This window comes from Linderina pennispora (assembly GCF_002104995.1).
Source record: "Linderina pennispora strain ATCC 12442 chromosome Unknown DL89scaffold_13, whole genome shotgun sequence".
NCBI classification, from domain to species: Eukaryota; Fungi; Kickxellomycota; class Kickxellomycetes; order Kickxellales; family Kickxellaceae; genus Linderina; species Linderina pennispora.
Genome location: NW_024468261.1, coordinates 463,421 through 483,697, shown reverse-complemented (window position 1 = coordinate 483,697; position 20,277 = coordinate 463,421). Strand labels below are relative to the sequence as shown.

The 20,277-nt window shown below is 55.6% G+C and overlaps 8 protein-coding genes across 8 annotated transcripts; 5 read left to right on the top strand and 3 right to left on the bottom strand.

Annotated features, from left to right (window-relative positions):
- Window positions 1–252: 252 nt before the first annotated feature.
- Window positions 253–3,744, bottom strand: DL89DRAFT_285854 (uncharacterized protein; the record flags this gene model as incomplete). Its single annotated transcript, XM_040889838.1, has 7 exons — window positions 2,500–3,744; window positions 1,718–2,426; window positions 1,036–1,632; window positions 911–984; window positions 790–858; window positions 732–769; window positions 253–619 (listed from the first exon to the last, which is right to left on the bottom strand). The coding sequence occupies exons 1-7, from the start codon at window positions 3,331–3,333 to the stop codon at window positions 253–255; spliced, it is 2,688 nt and encodes an 895-aa protein (XP_040741149.1). The 5' UTR covers window positions 3,334–3,744.
- A 253-nt stretch (window positions 3,745–3,997) lies between these two features.
- On the top strand, window positions 3,998–6,848 carry DL89DRAFT_269646 (nucleic acid-binding protein). The gene is made up of 12 exons (XM_040888376.1): window positions 3,998–4,475; window positions 4,540–4,951; window positions 4,974–5,299; window positions 5,340–5,467; window positions 5,489–5,619; window positions 5,650–5,702; window positions 5,736–5,836; window positions 6,050–6,083; window positions 6,108–6,308; window positions 6,330–6,386; window positions 6,411–6,668; window positions 6,703–6,848. The coding sequence occupies exons 1-12, from the start codon at window positions 4,053–4,055 to the stop codon at window positions 6,796–6,798; spliced, it is 2,220 nt and encodes a 739-aa protein (XP_040741148.1). The 5' UTR covers window positions 3,998–4,052; the 3' UTR covers window positions 6,799–6,848.
- A 1,786-nt stretch (window positions 6,849–8,634) lies between these two features.
- Window positions 8,635–9,461, top strand: DL89DRAFT_269644 (uncharacterized protein; the record flags this gene model as incomplete). Its single annotated transcript, XM_040888375.1, has 4 exons — window positions 8,635–8,910; window positions 8,933–8,974; window positions 9,025–9,114; window positions 9,135–9,461. Coding segments are annotated over 4 exons (735 nt in total), but the record flags the coding sequence as incomplete, so codon positions are not given.
- A 799-nt stretch (window positions 9,462–10,260) lies between these two features.
- On the top strand, window positions 10,261–10,781 carry DL89DRAFT_324578 (uncharacterized protein; the record flags this gene model as incomplete). The annotated part of the gene is made up of 2 exons (XM_040891464.1): window positions 10,261–10,670; window positions 10,765–10,781. Exons 1-2 carry the CDS (start codon window positions 10,337–10,339, stop codon window positions 10,779–10,781), a joined length of 351 nt encoding a protein of 116 aa, XP_040741146.1. The 5' UTR covers window positions 10,261–10,336.
- Window positions 10,782–10,816: 35 nt separating this feature from the next.
- DL89DRAFT_294988 (uncharacterized protein) lies at window positions 10,817–14,554 on the bottom strand (the record flags this gene model as incomplete). Its single annotated transcript, XM_040890581.1, has 9 exons — window positions 10,817–10,837; window positions 10,888–11,247; window positions 11,285–11,648; window positions 11,696–11,907; window positions 12,415–12,786; window positions 12,818–13,139; window positions 13,198–13,337; window positions 13,381–13,520; window positions 13,546–14,554. The coding sequence occupies 9 exons, from the start codon at window positions 14,552–14,554 to the stop codon at window positions 10,817–10,819; spliced, it is 2,940 nt and encodes a 979-aa protein (XP_040741145.1).
- Window positions 14,555–14,838: 284 nt separating this feature from the next.
- DL89DRAFT_324576 (ubiquitin-conjugating enzyme) lies at window positions 14,839–15,362 on the top strand (the record flags this gene model as incomplete). The annotated part of the gene is made up of 2 exons (XM_040891463.1): window positions 14,839–15,198; window positions 15,273–15,362. The coding sequence occupies 2 exons, from the start codon at window positions 14,839–14,841 to the stop codon at window positions 15,360–15,362; spliced, it is 450 nt and encodes a 149-aa protein (XP_040741144.1).
- A 1-nt stretch (window position 15,363) lies between these two features.
- Window positions 15,364–17,158, bottom strand: DL89DRAFT_269642 (uncharacterized protein). The gene is given in 6 exon segments (XM_040888374.1): window positions 15,364–15,515; window positions 15,535–16,024; window positions 16,044–16,627; window positions 16,662–16,726; window positions 16,779–16,874; window positions 16,912–17,158. 6 exon segments carry the CDS (start codon window positions 17,016–17,018, stop codon window positions 15,424–15,426), a joined length of 1,434 nt encoding a protein of 477 aa, XP_040741143.1. The 5' UTR covers window positions 17,019–17,158; the 3' UTR covers window positions 15,364–15,423.
- Window positions 17,159–17,867: 709 nt separating this feature from the next.
- On the top strand, window positions 17,868–20,173 carry DL89DRAFT_248929 (polyadenylate binding protein; the record flags this gene model as incomplete). The annotated part of the gene is made up of 2 exons (XM_040885153.1): window positions 17,868–18,180; window positions 18,600–20,173. The coding sequence occupies 2 exons, from the start codon at window positions 17,868–17,870 to the stop codon at window positions 20,171–20,173; spliced, it is 1,887 nt and encodes a 628-aa protein (XP_040741142.1).
- Window positions 20,174–20,277: the final 104 nt, after the last annotated feature.

Here is a 20,277-nt window from a genome sequence, read left to right as displayed (position 1 = left end):
ATCTTTAGGTTTACAGTGGCATTTCAAATTAAGATTGTATAGCAATGGAAAAGTGAAACACATGTACTGGCTACAGAATTGGTATTAAATATCTACATGCGTCGCATATCAGAGATGGAAATAGTGTATTCTTGCATATCACTGAGGTCATTTCTAGTTGGGTAGCCAGGAAACTCTCCAACTACTACAACCCAAGCCCAACTGCACTGGAGCTGCTTGACGCACCTAGTTCAGTCATCTTCAGATATGTATCTAGTTATCCGCAATGTTGCAGCTAAAGAATTTTTTGTTTGATGGTTCGAACACTCCAAGTATATCGTCTGCCGGTGGCTGGGTAGTGTTTGCAATAACCTCACACACATTCTTATCCACTTCTTCAATAACAGCATTATGCGCACCAATCTCTTCTTGAATATCATCATCGCTGTTAGAAATCGCATAAACCTGTTCTTCAATAGCCTCAGTGTTACTGTTCCGCGCTTTCTTGACCCATTCGTACTCGCTGTTGGTTAGGTTTACCGGCTCTGAAAGCACAATACCAGAGAGGCCGAGAAGTGGACAACGAGCGAAAGAGAAGATAGTTTCATCTTGAAAAGTAGAGTAAAGAAAAGTAGAGAGCCTTGAAATCGTGGTCAGAATAGTTGGTATTTATAACGACCAGACGCCGAAGTACTTTTTAGCAAACTCGTATGTTACCAAACCATCGCTAGTGACATTGGTGTTGGATATACCGGGGAATTACAATCTTGTTCATAATATGATGATGTCGCTGCTTTGTTTACAACACACCGCTGCCGATGCTTGTCTTAGACATGTGCCACAGCGAGTTGGCATTTGCTGAATATCCAGCAGTGTGTGCTGCTGTATGGGGCAGTACGAATCAGCAGTAACATAAAGTGATTCGATGTACCTTAGACGTTTGGCCCATGGGATACACCCATGAAGTACCATTGTTGGCAAATGTGTTTACTAGGTAAATACTAACTATGCATTACGAAAATCGAGAGATATCACTCGCAAGTTTGCCAAGTTCACCACGTAACAAGCATACATCGTCCTGATCCAACGCCATGTCCCTCGTAGCTGCTAGTTCCTGTCTGAGCCGTGAAATTGCCTCCAGCAAACCGGTGATGCCAGAATCCTCCGACATCAGCGACTCTTTTGGGGCATTAATATCAAAAACCGCGCGATAAACATGATCTTGCTCTCCATTAGCAATGGGCTTGCCAGCTGGCACTTTTTGGATGAACTGCAGCAGCGCCTGCTCAGCGCTCCCTGTAGCGACTGCCTCTACAATATGTGCGTTATGCTCGTCCATAGCGAATCGAATTAACTGGCGATGCGCAAAGTGCCGGACTATCCACGGTCGTGCAGAATCAAGCAAGAAGGCAAACACGGGCTTCACCGCCTTGCCAACAGGCATGAGCAGCGGCTGCTCCAGGTCAGTCTCGGCAAAGCACCCGCACAGAAGTCCCAGCATCACGGCCGAAGCAGGATGCGAGTCAAATGCCTTGCCATTCTGCGAACAAATGTGGCTGGAGCATTCGCTCAGCACTGATGCAGGAAATGCTAGGTCACTCTGCGCCAGAGAAACAGCCATTGCCAGAATGTTTCCAACAATACTGGCCTCACCTGTAGCATTTAGAGATCGCGGACAACAACTGGCTAGCAAAACTGCACATGGATTGGCCGACTTCGGCAGCTCCGAGCTCAGTACCTGCCAGGGCCAGTCCAGTAGCAGCAACGATCGCTGCGCAGCCGGTCGTAGCCTTTATTTGCTGTGCTGCCTTCCTTATCGACAACAGTGCACCGCTGTCAGTAAACACTGACCATGGCACCATCGCATAGACCAGGCCAATGCCCGCAGATTGATTATCGAATCGGGCTACCAGTCTGGCCAGCCATGCAGTAAGGTCATCTTGACTGATGCCCTGGACAAATCCATCGAAGAGTGTGGCAAAGCGACTGCGTGCCATGTCGGATATGCTTTCTGGTGCTGAATAAGCGATGTCGATAATGCTGTCCATCATTGACACAACCAGCGCAGATGGGAGCGCATTACGAGCGACGATAATCCATGCGTCAGCAACTATGCAGGCACCAAGACTGCCTGGAGAGGACCATGAAAGCACGTCAAACGCGGCGATCTCCCAGAGCTCAAACACATCCGGCGTGGCCACCTTTATCGCACTGACTGCTACCGATGAAACCAGCTGCTCATATGCGGTTGACAGACTCACGCGCTCGCTGATAGCGCTGCTTGCAGCCGAGCCCAGTGCGGCCAATATAGATGTGGGGTCGCGATCGACAGCCAGAGCCAGTGCGCTGACCAGTGATTTATGCCGGTGCAAGTAGCTGCGATTGCTGGTGGGCAGAAAATGAGTCGATGTTGGAAAGCACCATGCGAAGGACCTCGATATTTGCCACTGGCCGTTTCAATCCCGTTAGCAGTGGCAAATACGAACAGCGACTGCTTCTGTCTGTTGCGAATGAGTGCACCGTGTCTACATAGGACACAAGCTCCTTGACGCTGTGTGAAAACATTGCCACCACGACCTTTTCTGCCACTGCCAGCACTAGGTTATGCATGTTGTCGGCAATGTTTCTGGGCATAAACGCCATATTGTGCGGTGTGACCAGACTGCCCAGCACGTCATCAAACATGGGCATTGCATGCTGGAATGCGGCAGTATCGTCGACTGACGGATCCGAATGCATTCGCTTCAACAATGCCGACATGTGGAACATGAAAAAGCGCACAAACGCCAACGAGTTCATGATCCGATGGGCGACCGTCCGCTGGGCTAGGTCCTTGGCCAGCGACTTGGCCAGTATCCCTGCAGTCTGCTGTGTCAGTATACTAATCATCGAGCACGACTCGGAGAAAACACGCGCGCACAGTCTACCGCCCGCAAACGACGGCGGAGCGAATCTTGTCGCAGTCCGACACAGCGCTTTCCAGATTGCTTTGAAGTGCTGTGGCTGTGACAGAAACGACCGGTATGCGGTTAGTACATACTCGCAAAACCGCTCCAGCACGGCCCGCTTCATTCCAAGGTCCTGGGACAAGTGCGCGTCGGTGGTGAGCGACGACGATATACTCTCGACTAGCGTGCCGGCTGATTTGGCTAATTCTGTGATGTTTCCTGCCAGCGACGCGGTTTTGCGCATTGTCGGGGTTGTGCTGGTTTTGGAGAGCTGGCAGGCCACTTCGAACCACTTGACCAGCGCCATTGCCAATGGAGGGGTGCCGCTTTGTCCTGACGACCAGATCCGCTGTGATGCGATGGCACCGGACAGCGAGGAAACCAGCGAGCATACGCTGTCAGTCATGAGCAATGCCAGCCGCACTGCATCGGCGGTTCTCTGTGTATCTGCGCTGGTTGCCTGACGTGCTAGCCTTTTCTAGCACAGAGCAGGCTTCCTCGTATACTCGGTATGTTCGTTCAATGCACAGATCAACAACCTGGGCTCTAAACACTGCGGTGTCCGGGGATTCCGTGTCGGAGGCGCCCAGAAGCGCCTTTGACAGAATGGTAAAAGCCGACCGTATCCCACACTCACACAGCTGGCATACATTCGGGGCATCAAGCATATCTGTACAGAGCATAAGGAAAACCTCGATTCTCTGTCTGTCGCCTGTTGCGATGTCTAGCCCGTCGACAAAGCCATCGATTATCTGCTGGAGCTCGATCGCAGCGGCTTGCTCACAGCTACCCTGCTGCTTGGCAGAGCCTATAAGCGATCTGGCCCTGGCCACTGCGGTCGAGCTGCTCGGACCGTTTGTAAACATTGGGCGAAATTTGGCAAAAGGGATTGAGGCAAAGCTGAGGCAAAGGATGAGGGAAAAAGCAGCAACGACCCGACTGCGCAAGCTAGCAAGTAAATGCGAGCTGAGTTGAGCACTGATCAAACGAGAGCCGAGTCGAGCCTGTGTATTCATGCGAGTTTAAGGTAAACAAAAATTTCACGGCTCTCAGCTTCGCCAATCCTTGCTCTCGCGTTCTCATTCTAATTCGCTCTCGCCTAAACTACATCAAAAGAAATTCAAAATGGCAGGCATACCTCCCAGCTCCCCACCGCTCGGCCACGGCTCAGACGATGAGCGTATGGGCAGCGACGCGTACAACACTCTTCCCGAGACACCGGCGCCATTTTCGCCCCTGGCCAGACAAACTGGGCCAGCGCAGCGTGCAGCTCCGATGGTGGGCAGCTCGTCGCCGCAGCTCGGATTCAGTGACATGCCTTCGACCGGCATGCAGTTTGGGCTGAGCAGCCAGGCCAGCGTGCAGGTGCTGTCGTCACAACTGGGGGCGATGGCGATAGAGAGCCAGACACCGTCAGCGCACCGGCGCGGCGACCTGGGGTCGCGTGCGCACGCGCTGTCGTCGGAGCTGGGCTCGATGGTGTCGTCGCAGGGCGTGCAGCCGCAGGAGATCCGGACAATCTGGGGCACGATTGTGCATGTGCGGGATGTAATGACAACGTTCAAGGACTTTCTGCTGCACTTCACGGCATCGCACCGGCCGCCCAACCCAGACAATCCTGTCAGAGTCGGAGCGCATGGAGCCGGTGTACCCGCAGATGCTGCAGCGCATGCACGATTCGGAAATTTTCCAGCTGAACCTGGATGCGCAGAATCTGCGGGCATATGCGCCATCGCAAGCGCTGTACCGGCAGTTGGTGAACTACCCGGAGGAGGTGGTGCCGATTATGGACTACGTGCTGACGGAGTTGTTCCTGGAGCAGTTCCCAGATGCGGATCTAGCGCAGACGGACCTGAAGGTGCGGCCGTACAATCTGTCGGTGACGACCAATATGCGCGAGTTGAACCCGTCGGACATTGACAAGCTGGTGAGCGTGCGCGGGCTGCTGATCCGCTCATCGGCAGTGATCCCTGATATGGAGCGGGCATTCTTCCGCTGCCTGCAGTGCGACTGGACCACGACAGGTGGGCATTGACCGCGGCTCAGTCACCGAACCGACGCAATGCGGCAACGCAGCGTGTCTGCAAAAGGACGCAATCGAGCTGGTGCACAACAGGTGTACGTTTGCCGACAAGCAGCTGGCGCGGCTGCAGGAGACGCCCGAGGTGATCCCGGACGGACAGACACCGCACACGGTGACGCTGGTGATGCACGATGAGCTGGTGGACGCCAGCAAGCCTGGCGACCGGCTCGAGATCACTGGCGTCTACCGCGGCGTGCCGGTGCGCACCAACCCGCGCAACCGCACGGTGCAGGCCATTTACCGCACATACATTGATGTGGTGCATGTGCGTCGGCTCGGCCGCAGCCGCGTGCAGCGCGAACCGGCTCAGGGCCTGGATACTGCCTGAGGCGGTGGTTGACGTGCAGCGCGATGTGGCGATGGCCGAGGAGGGCAGCGGCGAGGCGCTGGCGTTCACCCAGTCGGAGGTGGATGAGTTCCGGCGGTGGGCACGCGACCCGCGGCTGTTTGACATTCTGTCGCGGTCGCTGGCACCCAGCATCTACGAGATGGAGGACGTCAAGCGCGGGCTGCTGCTGCAGCTGTTTGGCGGCGTGCGTAAGCAGTTTGCGCGGGCCGGGGCGCCGCGGTCACGTGGCGACATCAACGTGCTGATTGTGGGCGACCCGGGTGTGTCCAAGTCGCAGCTGCTGTCGGCAGTACATGGGCTGGCGCCGCGCGGCATCTACACGTCGGGCAAGGGCAGCTCTGCAGTGGGCTGACAGCATATGTAACACGTGATCCAGACACGCGCCAGCTGGTGCTCGAGTCGGGTGCCCTGGTGCTCTCCGACGACGGCATCTGCGCCATCGACGAGTTCGACAAGATGTCCGAGGCCACCCGGTCGGTGCTGCACGAGGCGATGGAGCAGCAGACCATCTCAATTGCCAAGGCCGGCATCATCACGTCGCTGAACGCCCGGTGCTCGATCCTGGCTGCCGCCAACCCCGTCGACAGCAAGTGGAACCGCGAGCTGAGCATCGTCGAAAACATGAACCTGCCACCAACGCTGGTGTCGCGCTTCGACCTGGTCTTCATTGTTCTTGACACAGTCGACGAGACCATGGACCGCCGCTTGGCCCGCCACATTGTCGGTCCTGTATACCGACGATGCCGAGGCCGAGCCCAGCGCCGAGGACCTGCCGGTTGTGCCGACCGAGAAGCTGACGCGCTACATTGCCTATGCGCGCCGCCACGTGACTCCCCAGATCACCGATGCCGCCGCCGACGCCCTGGTGGCCGCATATGTGGACCTACGCCGCATGGGCCGCGATGCCTCGTCGACGACTGCCGGAGCAGTGGCCGGCGGCAATGGACGCGTGACTGCGACTGCACGGCAGCTGGAGTCGATGATCCGCATGGCCGAGGCCCACGCCAAGATGCGCCTATCGGACTCGGTCAGCGTCGACGACGTCAATGAGGCATCGCGGCTGATGCGCGAGGCCCTGCGCGAGTCGGCCACCGATCCGCGCACCGGCCTGATTGACCTTGATCTGCTGAACACGGGCTTTGCTGCCAGCGACCGCCGCCAGCTCGACTCGATCAAGCGCGAGGCGCGCAATATGCTGGTAGGTGCGGCCCGTGCGTCCGTGGGCGCTGAGGGCGCGCTGCCGGATGCCCCGCATGCTGGCAATAGCGCTACCTACCAGACGTGGCTGGATCGTCCTGAACGCCCAGTCGTATGCGCCTGTCGCCCCGCGCCTGTTTGAGCAGGCTGTGCGTGAGCTGCAGACTGAGGGCCTGGTCAACCTGGTCGGTACGGGTCGCAATATGCTGATTGTCGTCAAGCAGAGCGCCTTGAACAACTAGTGGTTTTTCCTTTTTTTTGCAAGCTTTAATAATTCTTCTTTCTTTCGCTATTCCTTGTCGTGTGTTTGGATCGGATGTGTTGAGTACCGCTTGGGAATGGCTAGCGTGACTAAAGGATATTTGTTTTTGGAGCATGATATTCCTTTGCGAGATGTGTGGTTTCGACAGGTTATGTCTACTCACATGGCCAATTTACTGAGTGGTGTTTTTGCTGGAGCTACGCGCATCTCTTTACCTATTGGAAGATGTGCTAGCCGCCTGACTGACATTGCGCATTGCCTTGCATCGAAAGAAAGAATCACAAGTGAATGGGCAGTTCACCGCGGTCTCAAGACTAATGTCTGATGGTATCATCTCAGCCAGTCCCAATGCTATAGCAAGGCCATATTTTGTGCCATTTGTCCACCATTGCTACAGCAGACACCGAAGCCGTCATCAGAACTATCATAGCGCAGACTCTGGAAGGTCTTGGAATCATCGATCAATGCCTATACCTTGAGGCCACTTTTAAGATACTTCGATATTCAAGACGAATATGATGTACACTTTAGGCTAACCTGCGACCAAAATGAGAGAAGACAGCAAGTAGCAAGTGAAATTATGGAAGAGACGTAGCCCTCTGGCAAACATTATGTTGGCGGAAAGACTCGCTAATTCTATCTCTGTCTATTTTTCATGCTGTGTCAGTACTATTGGTTGCTATACGTATCCTTCAGCTTTCGCTCACCCACCTGGATATTGGTTCAAATATAGTCTTGGTATTATTTCAATGACTTCAACCATTTATTTAACTCATTGTTCGAACACTTCTCCCCGTCATGCTTTTCCTTAGACAGCTACAAATTGCCACCTTTTGTCATGTTGGTTATATCTGTTAACAATCAGGCAAATGAGTGCTTATTGGTGTGCATGGAGGAAAGTATGTATAAGGTCAGCTGAGGAGAAAATATGGACTGGCAGGCGCTTGGAGCCCTTTGAAATGCGTGGTCCCCTTTGAGCATGGTGGATCAGGGCGGTGCTAGCGGCCTAATACCAACAGCAGGTTCTAGCATAGAAAAAGAGAGAATTTTACAAGCAGTGACGGTGCTTGAGTAGTTTCAGGCCGTGTCGGCTTTCCATGAGGATTACTGACTCTTGAAAAACGATAGACCCGTATCGACTACTTATTGAATGCCGCAACTGATAGACCAGTGCAGACAGGCTAGTAGTTCCAAGCAAACGTACCGAGAGTTAAGCTTCCCATGGTGTAGTAGCCGATAATACAATAGCAGCAACTGCAAGCTAATAGTCAAATGGCCACTCTTGGAGGCAATATCCCTTGATGGCATGTTGATTTTGTACGCAGAATTAAGTACGCGGCTAATATCCATTGACTGTCGAGGATACGTTTGCTTGAAGCAGGATCCATGTTCATTTTTAGGATAGCCAAGATGCGCCAAGCGAGGTGTGGGGATGGCTTGGCGTGCATCACCCTATTCTTAGTCGATAGAAAGGAAGGATCTCCTCAATCTCCCAAAGGAGAGATTCACAAAACCTGTTTGCCCATGCATCTCGTTGGCGGTCAAGAGGATATAGCCTTGGGATGAAGTGTGGGATTTGTTTTCTTGGAAGCAGTTTTCCACAAAGCAGCTACCGACCTTTCTATCGGAAGCCAGTTGCCACAATAATGCAGGTTTTCAATATAGCCGAAGTGCAGGAAGCAATACCACGCTACCGGGTATAAAAGGTCGAGGCAGAACCGCACTGTCCAAAAAAAATCACCAACAACAACATCAGCAACCACAGCAGCAACCACCTCACAAACCCACTCCACTCCAAGACAATCAACCATGAAGTTTCACTGCCACCGCTCTCGGCCTCCTCGCCACCATCGCCACGACCAACGCCGCCATGTCCGCCTGCTCCAAGAAGATCGCTCTGGGTCTGACCAACATCTACGAGAACGGCGACACCTGCCTTCCACTACGACTACTGCGAGAACATCCACGATGGCCGTGGCTTCACTGCCGGTATCGCCGGCTTCTGCACTGGCACTTCGGATCGCCTGGGTCGTTCTTGCAGGAGTATCACAAGATGACCGGCGGCAAGGACGAGTTCAGCAAGTACGACGCCGTCATGAAGAAGCTGGACCAAGTCGGGCAGCGGCTCGACCAGCGGCCTGGACGGCTACTGCTCGGTGTGGGGCAAGCTGGGCAAGTCCGGACGCAAAGTTCCGCGCCGCGACAGGACAAGGTGCGCGACGAGATGTACTTTGACCCGTCGCAGAAGCTCGCTGATACGCTTGGTGCCCAGCTCGACGTAACCCGCGCTCCAGCTGTACGATACGAACAATCCAGCACGGCGATGGCTCGGATCCCGACTCGGTTGGTGCACTGATCAAGAAGACCAGCGCGTCGTTCAAGGCCGATGCCAAGGGCTCGTCGGGCAGCACGCTCAAGATCAACGGCCACAATGTCGACGAGATCGTCTGGCTGACAAAGTTCCTGCAGGTGCGCGCGGATGACCTGAAGAACCCGCACAACAAGGGGACACAGAAGGAGTGGGCCAAGAGCGTCACTCGTGTCAAGTCGTACCAGTACGTGGTCGCCCAGAAGCAGTACAAGTGGAGCAACTCGATCAAGGCTCTGGACAACGACGGCAAGGCCACCACTGTCAAGTGCTAGACATAAAAGTGCTCAAAATATTCAAATACACACTTGCATACATTACCATGCTTAGCCAATGTCTTTTTGCGTCTACGACGTCCCAAAAAGGCCCTATCTGCTGCAAAATGGAAGGTACATATCGTCAGCTGAAGGGTACTTCAACTATGCCGTTCTTCAGCAGCATGTCCAGAGCCTTGCTCCAGCCATCAGCGATCTTGGATATCCCCCATCTGAACTGCACATATGAGGGGATCCCTTTATTTGGACTGACTCTCGGCTATTCATATCGCAAGTCTTTCAGTGACTTGCTGCAGAAGTGCAGTTTCGGTTAATGGGCGGATTTGACGACATGGTCGTACGGATGTTTCCAGACTGCAATTTCGATCGGTTTGACCCACAGCATGCGAGGCTTCTCAAAAGGGGTTTCGTGGGCATCTCCGCGGGCTGCTAGTCCGTTTGCTGGCAGGAAGGTCCGCCATCACTACTAACAGGATGCCTGTCTGGCCAATGTATTGCTGTCTCTTCAAGATAATCCGCCTTTGCAGAAGTTAAGCGCTAGTGAGCCCTTAGTCCCCGAAAGAGTTCCGCTTATAAAACAGAAGAGAAAAGGAGCGGCCGCGATGAGTTTTAGGAATAAGGACTTATCCTCAGCGAATACAATATTCATGTGTCCCCGCCATATAGCCGGCTCCAATGTATTGCCGCTATGTGCTGTTAGCTGGCAGGTTCATTAATTTAATAACGGATGATCGCAATTACCACAAAGCTGATATGAAGCCGAAAAATGTTATCGATGTATTGGCACACAAACCCAGATATTTCTCCTCTGCTCAATTCCAGCGCGTTTTTCTGCATTTTCCTCACCTACCACAACACAAATCCGAAAACGCAGTATGCTTGGCCAGAACCTGACACGGATCCTGCGGGCACCGACGACCCAGTTCTACCGGACAAAGCTCGACGGCTTGTTCGGTGGAACAGCAATTCAGCATGGCAACAACAAGCCCAAGTCGCTGCATAAGACGCGGCGGATCTGGCTGCCGAATATTCAAATGGTGGAGCTGTACTCTGTGATCCTGGACCAGAAGATCAAGGTGCGGGTAACGAACCGGGTTCTGCGCACGATTGACAAGAAGGGCGGTCTGGACAACTATCTGCTGGAGACCAAGGACAAGAATATCGCGAGTGAGCTCGGCCTGGAGCTCAAGCACCTAGTTAAAAACGACGGTGGAGAAAGCAGAAGACGCAGTAGTTACAGAGAAAGGCTTTATACGGTTTGGAAAAATAGAATATGCAGATGTTACATGTAGATACGGCGGAGATCGGTGGGCTGTGTGATTTGGACCGCACTGTGGGCACAATTTTTTGGCTTCCTAGTGTGCGGCGCCAGCAGGCTTCGCAGCATACGTGCCAGCAGTTGATAGACGTGCAGGGCTTGATGAACGGCTTCCAGACACACGAAGCATTTGGGTGTAGCCTGGATCAGCCGATCTTGCTGCCGGATACGCTCTTTCAGCGCATCGATGATGAGCTGCGAGGCACCTGAATTGAACGACAGCGCCGGGTGGGGAGACGACGGGCCACCATCGCTCGGTGTCCCAGCTGGCTCGGCTTCAATGGCAGGCGCATTGAATTCAAACTGCGGTCCAAGCGATGTGCGACGGGCGCCAGCAGCCGGCACCTCCTCAAAGTCAAGGTCACGGTTTGTATACTGCGCGGGGCCGTAGTTGGTCTCGTCGTCTGCGTCGATATCAACATCGACGTCGTCGACTTCGGCTGCAGTGCTGAAGCCAAGGACCAGCCGCTCTAACGCCACCCTCAAGCATGGCTGTAGCACGAACCCTCGTCTCGCCTGCCCACTCATACTCAACAGTCGGACCCGAGTCCTGGTCTGGATCCTGGGCCGCTAGACACCTATCGACGTGGTTGTTGACGTCGGTGCTATTGCCTGTCAAGATCTTGCAACAGATCGGGCATTTCTGCTGGTGCGGCACAGCGGTGCCATCGGTGAGGATGGACACTTCGAGGCTGAACTGCGACTCTGAGCTGTGGCTCCTCCTGGCCTGTGTCGTTGTCCGGTGGCGCTTTCTCGACGACTCCGCCTGATTCCGGGAGCTCTGTCTGCTGCTAGGCACGGCTGCTAGTTTCCTGTTGACATCCTCGTGCTGCTGCGCGTGGCCATGGCCGACATGTTCTGCTGTGGCTCTGTGCCGGGTGTCTGCAGCACCCGTTGGATACGCTTCCGCGTCGACCTGCGTAGCGGCTGTCTGCTGGTCTCTGTGCTATCGCTGGTATCACCGGACTCTGGCGACGAGCTGCGTTCGACGGGGGCACGCATATGCAGCCTTGGGAGCCGCGCAGGGGGCGGTGGCGTCAGCTGTCGCGCGAGATCGACGACCTCGCCATCCTCCAGATCCTCCGTGCGACGGTTGTGGCGGTCCAGTCCGACCTCCATCTCATAGTGCTGCATGATAGTCTTTGTCGGGTATCAGCTTCCGGCAAAACGGGCATTCAATTTGTGGCCGGCCTAGCAAGTTAGGGAATAGAAATTGTGAGTCGAAAATGAACAACTGAGGAAAAAAAATCATAGAACATCAAGTTATCTTGCCATACCTTGCTCGTTAAAGGCACTTGACTCCAGCTCGCTTGTTAGCGGGACTCGAGTCAGGGATACGGCGCTTATGCATGGGGATGTGGGACCGGTGGCTATTCTGCCGCTCGTCCTTTGGTAGGTGTCTATGGTTCAGCATAAAAATCCGTATGCGCAGCGGCGCAGTCTCAGGTTCGAGAAAATCGCCGGAGCAGGTTCTCTGTTTCGGGTAGATTGGAAGACGAAGACAGCAGCCCTTGCTGTGGCGAAAGCGCAGCCCGCAAGACCCAGAATCCATGACGATGGATACGCTTAAAAATAAATGCAATCACGTGATCAGCGAGGCGATTGGTCAGGTGCTGGTGGCTCTGGCGCCGCCACCGCCTCTGCAATATCGGCGGGGTCCACTGGCACTTCGTCCACTGTGTGTGCTGGCTCCGCCACGGGCGATGCAGGGCGGTCCTCCATTCGGTAAAACTGCTCGACGCTGCAAAACTCGACGATATCCCTGACCTTTCTGACCAGAACGGGAGCCTCCATGATCTCGCTGGCGAACGGCGGCTCTGACGTCGGGTGATGCTGTGGCTGGGTAAAGTCGTGGTGCAACTGCAACATTGCACAGCATATCACATGCCTGATCATCAGCTGGCGGAGGTAGTCATCGCTGAGGAACTTGCGCATGCCCTGGTCGACAACATACGTGTTGAGGAGCTCGAAGGCGAGGTCCTCGAGTTCGCTGAAGAGCTCGACAAGCTCTGACCACCTTGGCAAGGCAATTTTGGACAGCTGCGAGATGCCACAGAAGGCGAGCAGCGGAGAGTGCAGGAAAGAACGTGTAGAGGCCGCCGCGGCTTGACGCAGTCGGATACTCAGTGGGGGATAGAAGGCACAGCAGCGACTGCGAGAACAGGTTCGGCATTCCCTTGTATGCATGCGAGCACTCGCTCTCGACCACCAGGAAGAACGGCTTGCGTGTGTACGGCAGGAGGTCAACTGGATGTACAGTGTTGATGAGCCGCTCAATATCGCGATCTTTCGTGCCTTCTGGCGATTGCCTCTGCGTTGTGTGTATGCCGCCTGTAAACCCGTACTTGCATGCCTCCAGACTCGGTCTGCTGCGCCTTGGCGGGCGAGCCATCAGACGATAGATATAGAAGGACGCACCCCTGGTCACCGATTTCACGGAAGGCGTTGGCGAGATACACCTGGATTTGGGAAAAGTTTGGCAGATACAGGAGATACTTGTGCGGGTTCATGCGGCGCGCTGTCTTTTCACGCTCCACCTCCTTCTCGTCGTCGTGCTTCTCCGTTTGCGTCGGCACTGCAGGTGATTGCCGGTGGAACCACGTCCGTTTTGACAGGATCGTCTGCAGGGTCCGCGTTGCTGCTGCTGTTCCTGTTGGCGTCGGCCAGTGCACCCATATCGCCTTCAGCTATTTGAGCGCCTTCAGAGACCAGCGACGCAGTGTTGATCACCGATGTGCCAGCTGTGGGAATCGCCGTGCTCGCCACAGTCGTCGGCGGCGCGATTTGTCTCCTTGCTGCTGTCCTTGTTGTTGGTTGGCTCGCGTTCCAGCACCTGCAACATGTAATGCATGTCGAGGGTCAGCTCGGAGAATTTGATTTGAGTCGGTTTGTTGCCAACAATAATGGCCTGCTGCAAGCGGAACCTGGGCGTGTCCTTGTCGAGGCGTGGCCGGCGGCGGGCAACCAGACGGTAGTTGACAGGCAGCGGGACGCCGCTCGGGTCACTGGGCACAGGACTGCACACGGCCTGCATGAACAGCGCCATCTCCTTCACCACCAGCGACCACTCGAGCTTGTCGACCGGGTTGAATGTCATTGAATATACATCAATCAGGTCGCGCACCTCCTCCAGCAGCTGCATCATCGTCGACGTGTAATTCATGTGCAGACACACAACAATGAACCTCGCATAGTACCTGAGCTTCTTGATCATCAGCGCCGAGTTCTTGGTCTCGCGCTCGTCCTTAAAGTAGTTGCGCTCGCGGATAGCGTCGTAGAATGCAAACGCCTCCTGCAGATAGTTCGTCTCGCTGGTCCGCAGATAGTACCGGTAATACAGCTGCCCAATTTTGGATGCAATCTCGCCGACCTCCCACCGCTTCAGCCCATAGTGCTCGGGCTTCTCCAGAAGCAGGCGGTGCTGACCCTGGAACTTCCAGAGCCGTGTGTAGACGTCAAACGTGCGCTGAAAGTGCGGCTGCCAGAACTTGCTGCCGATTTCGGGCAGGTCGCGCAGGCCCGCAAACAGCTGCTGCGACTTTTCCAGCAGGTACTCGAACTCCTCGACTATCTCCTTGGCCTCTTCCTCGGTAATCTCGGAGTCCTCCTTTTTGGCGGGCTGTGTGGGTTCAGTCTCTGCACCCGGCGGTGCCTTTTCAGCGGGTGCATTCTCGACAGGCGTAATTCCACCAGGGGTTGTTTCAGGCTCCGCTATGGGCTCCACAGGCGCCTTGGTCTCGCTGGTCTCAGGGACAGTGTCTGGCTCGGTAGCCATGGCAGAGGTGGTTTCGAAAAGATTAGGAATTAAATGCAAGTGTAAGGGAGAAGCGCATAAAGCGACTGAGTTTCTTTTTTGCAGGCTATTGTTGTGCATACACGGCGGGCGTTTGATCACCGCTGTGAGGGTGATTTTTTTTTGGTTTCAACTAGGTGACGTTGCACACAGAACTCTATGCCTGCGAGGTGCATGAAATGAAAGTTCCATGTCGATATACATATACTCCACACCGCCGGGGGCCGCTGCACAAATTCCTCCAGTCACCACCTCGCCTTTAAATAATGTCGTCCAAAATGCAAACAAAACGCCTGCTGCGTGAGCTAACGCAGCTCAAGAAAACGCCATGCCCGAACATTTCCCTCCAGTCCACCGACAGCCTCGAGACATGGTTTGTAGACATAAAGGGCGTCGACAACACGCTGTATGCAAACGAAAACTTTACACTGCAGTTCAAGTTTACCCGGGAATATCCAATTGAGGCTCCAGAGGTTACGTTTATTGGGAACGTGCCGCTACACCCACATGTCTACAGCAATGGCCACATTTGCCTCAGCATTCTGTACCAGTACTGGACGCCTGTGCTCACCGTCGATGGCATTTGTCTGTCGATACTGTCGATGCTATCGAGCTGCGAGAAAAAGGTAATAGATCAGCTTTACATCCGATATGCCACATGTGGCCACACCGCTAACTGCGCTGCATGTCATGTCTTTAGGAGCTCCCACGGAAAAACGACGTGTACATCAAGAAAGCCGGTCCATCGCCTAAGGACACAGCGTGGATCTTTGACGATGGCACAGTTTAGATAAATATAAACGCGATGTGTATTGAGGCCATTTGAAAATAAATTTAGTGTGCAATGGAGTTCATTTCGGATTCTTCGATGTCGAACCGTAATTTTCTGCCTGCTCCTCACTGCCAACCAGCAGCGACGTGTGCTCAGCAGCAGTCCGGACAGCTGCTCGAAAGCTGCTCACTGTCTGGTAATACCACTGGGTTCGATGCCCGTGCGTTCCGGGGTTTCCGGATGGACACGCCCATGTTTGGTGGATAGCGGGGTGAAGCCGTGCGTCTGCCAATGCTGAACAGGCTGGTGGATGATCGTGAGGGCGTCAGTGTCAGGAATTTTTGCACGGCCACGGTGGCAGTGGGCACAGCAGCAGCAACATGGTACAGGGGGATGGTGATGCCGTGGACAACGACCGAGGCAATGACTAACGAAAACACAATTGGCAGCAGGCTCTCTTTGAAGCGCGACCCTTCAAACACTGGGTCCTCGAGCTCTTCGTATGCCACCATTGCATAGAAAATCGCGCCGACTCCGATCGGTCCAAACCACCCAGCAAAAGCGGCCTCGCGGAACGTCACAAGCGCGGGTGTCAGGCGTGTCACCGCCAGCACCGCTGGCAGGCGTCGGAATAGGATGACCAGGATCGACACGGCCACCAAACGGCCTGGCGTGATGAACTCGATGCTGCCAGAGAACGTGTCCCATCGGAACGATGGCGCCCAGGTAAATGAAGAACGTGTAGTTGAACAGCGTGTCGAGCACGTCCTGGAAATGCGCCTCCTTGGTCTCTGTGCGGAACCAGTCGTCCCACGTCAGCGTGTTGCCGGCAACAAAACACGCCAAAATATCATCGCTGCCCACGAGTGACACAATGCCCAGCGTAAGCAGTGTCAGCGAGATTGCAAACGACAGGAACGAGTCGTGGTCGACCCAGCCACGCTCACGTGCGTATTGCAGCAGCTTGCGCGCGCACCAGCCGATGACTCCGCCTAGAACAACCGACACAACAATCTCCCACAGAATGACAACGACGAACCACCGGGTCAGTGCCTCTTTAGTGCCGAATTTGAGCAAGTACAGCGCCAGGTACAGGTACGGGTAGCCAAGCCCGTCGTTGGCGCCAGACTCCGCCGAGATGATGTTACGCACATGCAGCGGCACTTTTGCTTCGGCAAACTTGCCCTTGACAATCGAGTTCGCCAGCACCGGGTCGGTCGGCGCAACGCACGACGCAATGAGCATTGACTCGATAAACCCCAGCCGGAACACGAGCATGATGGCTACAGCCGAGGTGATCCACATCCACGTCATGACTGGACCCAGCAGCATGAGCAAGGGACTTTAGCTCCGTGGACAGGATACTTCCTACAAACGGGGCGCTGTTAGCGGGCAGTCGGTGCTTGGCGGAATTGCTTTGGTTTCGCTACTTACTTTGGCAGCGTGATGCCTGCGGCCATGACTTGGATAGCGATGATCAGCCGGGTGAGCTCGAGCGTGAACGAAGGCACGTCCACCCAGTCAGCTGGGCTAATGGCGCCGACACCAGCCGGCCCGAACCCCACACCAAACAGGAAAAGCGACCAGCGTCTCCGACACAAACAGCCACTCCTTGACCACCATCGACACCAACCCAAAGCAGACTGCAAACACGCCCAGCAGCAGCGGCACCATGGTGCTGGGCCCAAAGTTGAGATGAATCCAACTATCGACCATGGGTTGTAAAAATACAGAGCGGAAAGAAACAAGTACTAGATGGAAAATAGGAATCTGGCTCGCAGCAGATGAAAAAAAGAGAGGGAGAGAGAAGAAGTCCGATAGTGCGCAACCAGCCTGGGTCCAAGATACGCAATGCGCATTTATGCACGCAGCAGGCACTGCCAACCGAGTCAACAGGCCTCCAGGGACAAGATCGGCCACGATTTTCGTCGAACTCTTTGAAGCTCACAATTTGCCGCTTCGAGAACTGCAACCTTCCATAGTGCTACCCTGGCGCCGCCTCGGATAAGGTATGTAGTCCGTGTCTGCAGCAAACAGCCAAATCGCTCTGTCCAGGGTGCCGGCCAAGCGCAGCACACCGATTAGCTGCTGGGCTGCACATCAGCAGCCTTTGTCTCGGATATGAAAAAAAAAAAAAAAAAGCAAAAGCAGCCGTAGCGTCAGGCACTGCGCCCAGTGGTGGTCACACACGCCATGGTGCGGAGACACATGACCAGGCAGCCGAATATAGCAAGCCGCGATAATCACGTCCTCGCAGTGGCGGATCAGTGGATTGGAAAATTTTTTTTGGCTCTTCGCAGAGCGCGCGCCAGGGGTGTGCCTTGAGGAGAGTGCACTTGCGGTGGGCACAAAAAGGGCGAAAAATCCGTTTCTTTCCTTCCTTCCAACTTAAAAAAAAACATATATATTTCCAGGCTTTGTCAATTTGGTCCTTCAGCGTCTACCTGTTCGTTAGAAGCCAAAACAAAATCACTTTAAAAAACTTAAAAAAACCCAAATTTTTCCTTTTCTTCTTTTCTAATCATGTCGGAGTCCGCTGCTGTTCCCGCCACCGCTGCCCCCGTTGAGACGCCCGCTCAGGCCCCCGAGCAGGCCGCTGCCCCCGCTGTCGCTCCCGAGGCTGCCGCTGCCGCCCCCGCCGCTGCTGCCCCTGGCGGTGTCGCGTTCCCCAACGCGTCTCTGTACGTTGGTGAGCTCGACGCCTCGGTCACCGAGGCGATGCTCTATGAGCTGTTCAACATGATTGGCCCCGTTGCCAGCATCCGTGTCTGCCGCGACGCTGTCACCCGTCGCAGCCTCGGCTACGCCTACGTCAACTTCCACAACCGTGCTGATGGTAAGTAGTAGAACACCTTGTGCGTGCCCCGACGCAATTTTTGCATGCTGTTGGGGAAAGATGGCACGAGCAGTAATACGTGTGAGAAACATCGCCTTTATGGAACAAGTGCCAGGTGCTGCCCACACGCACATCATTGCGCGTGGTCACAATACCCTGACATGAATGCTCCTGCCTTTTGCTGACAGCGCTATTGAGAAGAGGGGACTCTCAAAGCCCACCTGCTGGCTCATTGCGACAAACAAAGGGTGACGGTATTCATGCAACAGGCTGCATGGGCGACCGCCCCCCTGCGGGCAAGATAAACCGCACAGCTCTTTCTTGCAATAAGCGAGGATTGCCACCTGTGTTCTCCGCATTATGCATATGCGGGCAATTGTGCTGATATCCAAAACCACTGCCCCTTTTTCACTCAATAGGCGAGCGCGCTCTGGAGACCCTGAACTATACCGAGATCAAGGGCCGCCCCTGCCGCATTATGTGGTCCCAGCGCGACCCGTCGCTGCGCAAGAGCGGATCTGGCAACATTTTCATCAAGAACCTTGACCCGTCGATTGACAACAAGGCCCTGCACGACACGTTCGCGGCGTTCGGCAACATTCTCAGCTGCAAGGTCGCCCTGGACGAGAGCGGTAACTCGCGGGGCTACGGTTTTGTTCACTACGAGACGCGCGAGGCTGCCGACGCTGCCATCGAGAACGTCGACGGCATGCTGCTCAACGACTCCAAGGTGTTTGTCGGTCACCACGTCTCGCGCCGTGAGCGCCAGTCGCGCCTGGACGAGATCCGCTCGCAGTTCACCAACGTGTACGTGAAGAACCTGGACGCCGAGGTCGACGACAAGGCTCTTGAGGAGCTGTTCTCCAAGTTCGGCGAGATCACCTCGGCCGTCGTTCAGCGTGACGAGGAGGGCGCGTCACGCGGCTTCGGCTTTGTCAACTTTGAGAACCACGAGGACGCTCGCAAGGCGGTTGAGGAGCTCCATGAGACTGAGTACCAGGGCGAGAAGCTCTTTGTCTCGCGCGCCCAGAAGAAGGCCGAGCGCGCTGAGGAGCTGCGCCACCAGTACGAGCAGACAAAGGCGGACAAGATCAACCGGTACCAGTCGGCCAACCTGTACGTCAAGAACTTTGATGACGATGTCGATGACGACAAGCTGCGCCACGAGTTCGCGCCGTACGGTGTCATCACCAGCGCCAAGGTCATGCGCGACGACAAGGGCGTGTCGCGCGGCTTCGGCTTCGTGTGCTTCTCGGCGTCGGAGGAGGCCACCAAGGCCATCACCGAGATGAACGGCCGCATGCTGGGCGCTAAGCCGCTGTACGTTGCTCTGGCCCAGCGCCGCGAGCAGCGCCGCCAGCAGATGGCTGCGTCGCACAGCCAGTGGCGCGGAGCCGCCCCTGTCGGTGCGCCCGTCTACGGTGCCCCGATGTACTATCCGCCGGGCTATGCTGCCCCGCGCGGTGGCTTCCCTGCTGCTCCCCGCCCCGTGCGCTGGCAGCCGGGACAGCCCCCGGTCCCGGGCCAGTACCCCATGCCGGGCCAGTACCCGGTGCCGCAGTACCCGGTGCCCGCTGGCGCGCGTCCGCCCCGCCCTCGCAACCCCCGCCAGCCGGGCCGTGGTGGCTACGCTGCCCGTGGCGGCCGTGGCGGCTACCGCAGCAACCCGCGCACCGCCCAGCAGGCCCCCGCCCAGCCGCAGGAGGCCCCTGCCGCTGATGCCCCGGCTCCCGCTGCTGAGCAGCCGTCGGTCCTGACCGCTGCCGCCCTGGCTGCTGCCCCCGAGGAGGAGCAGAAGCAGATGCTCGGCGAGGCCCTGTACCCGCTGATCGCTGCCCATGACGAGGAGCAGGCCGGCAAGATCACCGGCATGCTGCTGGAGATGGACAACAGCGAGCTGCTGCACCTGCTTGAGAACGCCGACGCCCTCGAGGCCAAGGTCAACGAGGCCCTCGAGGTGCTGAAGGAGACCCCGGCGGAGGATGCCGAGTAAATGTCCTTTCTACGCCCCCTGTAAAGCTGCCGACTTTTTAATGTGCGCAAAGAAGAAATCTGATTACCCTGGAAAACTTGATGATCACGCTGGCTTAGGAATGC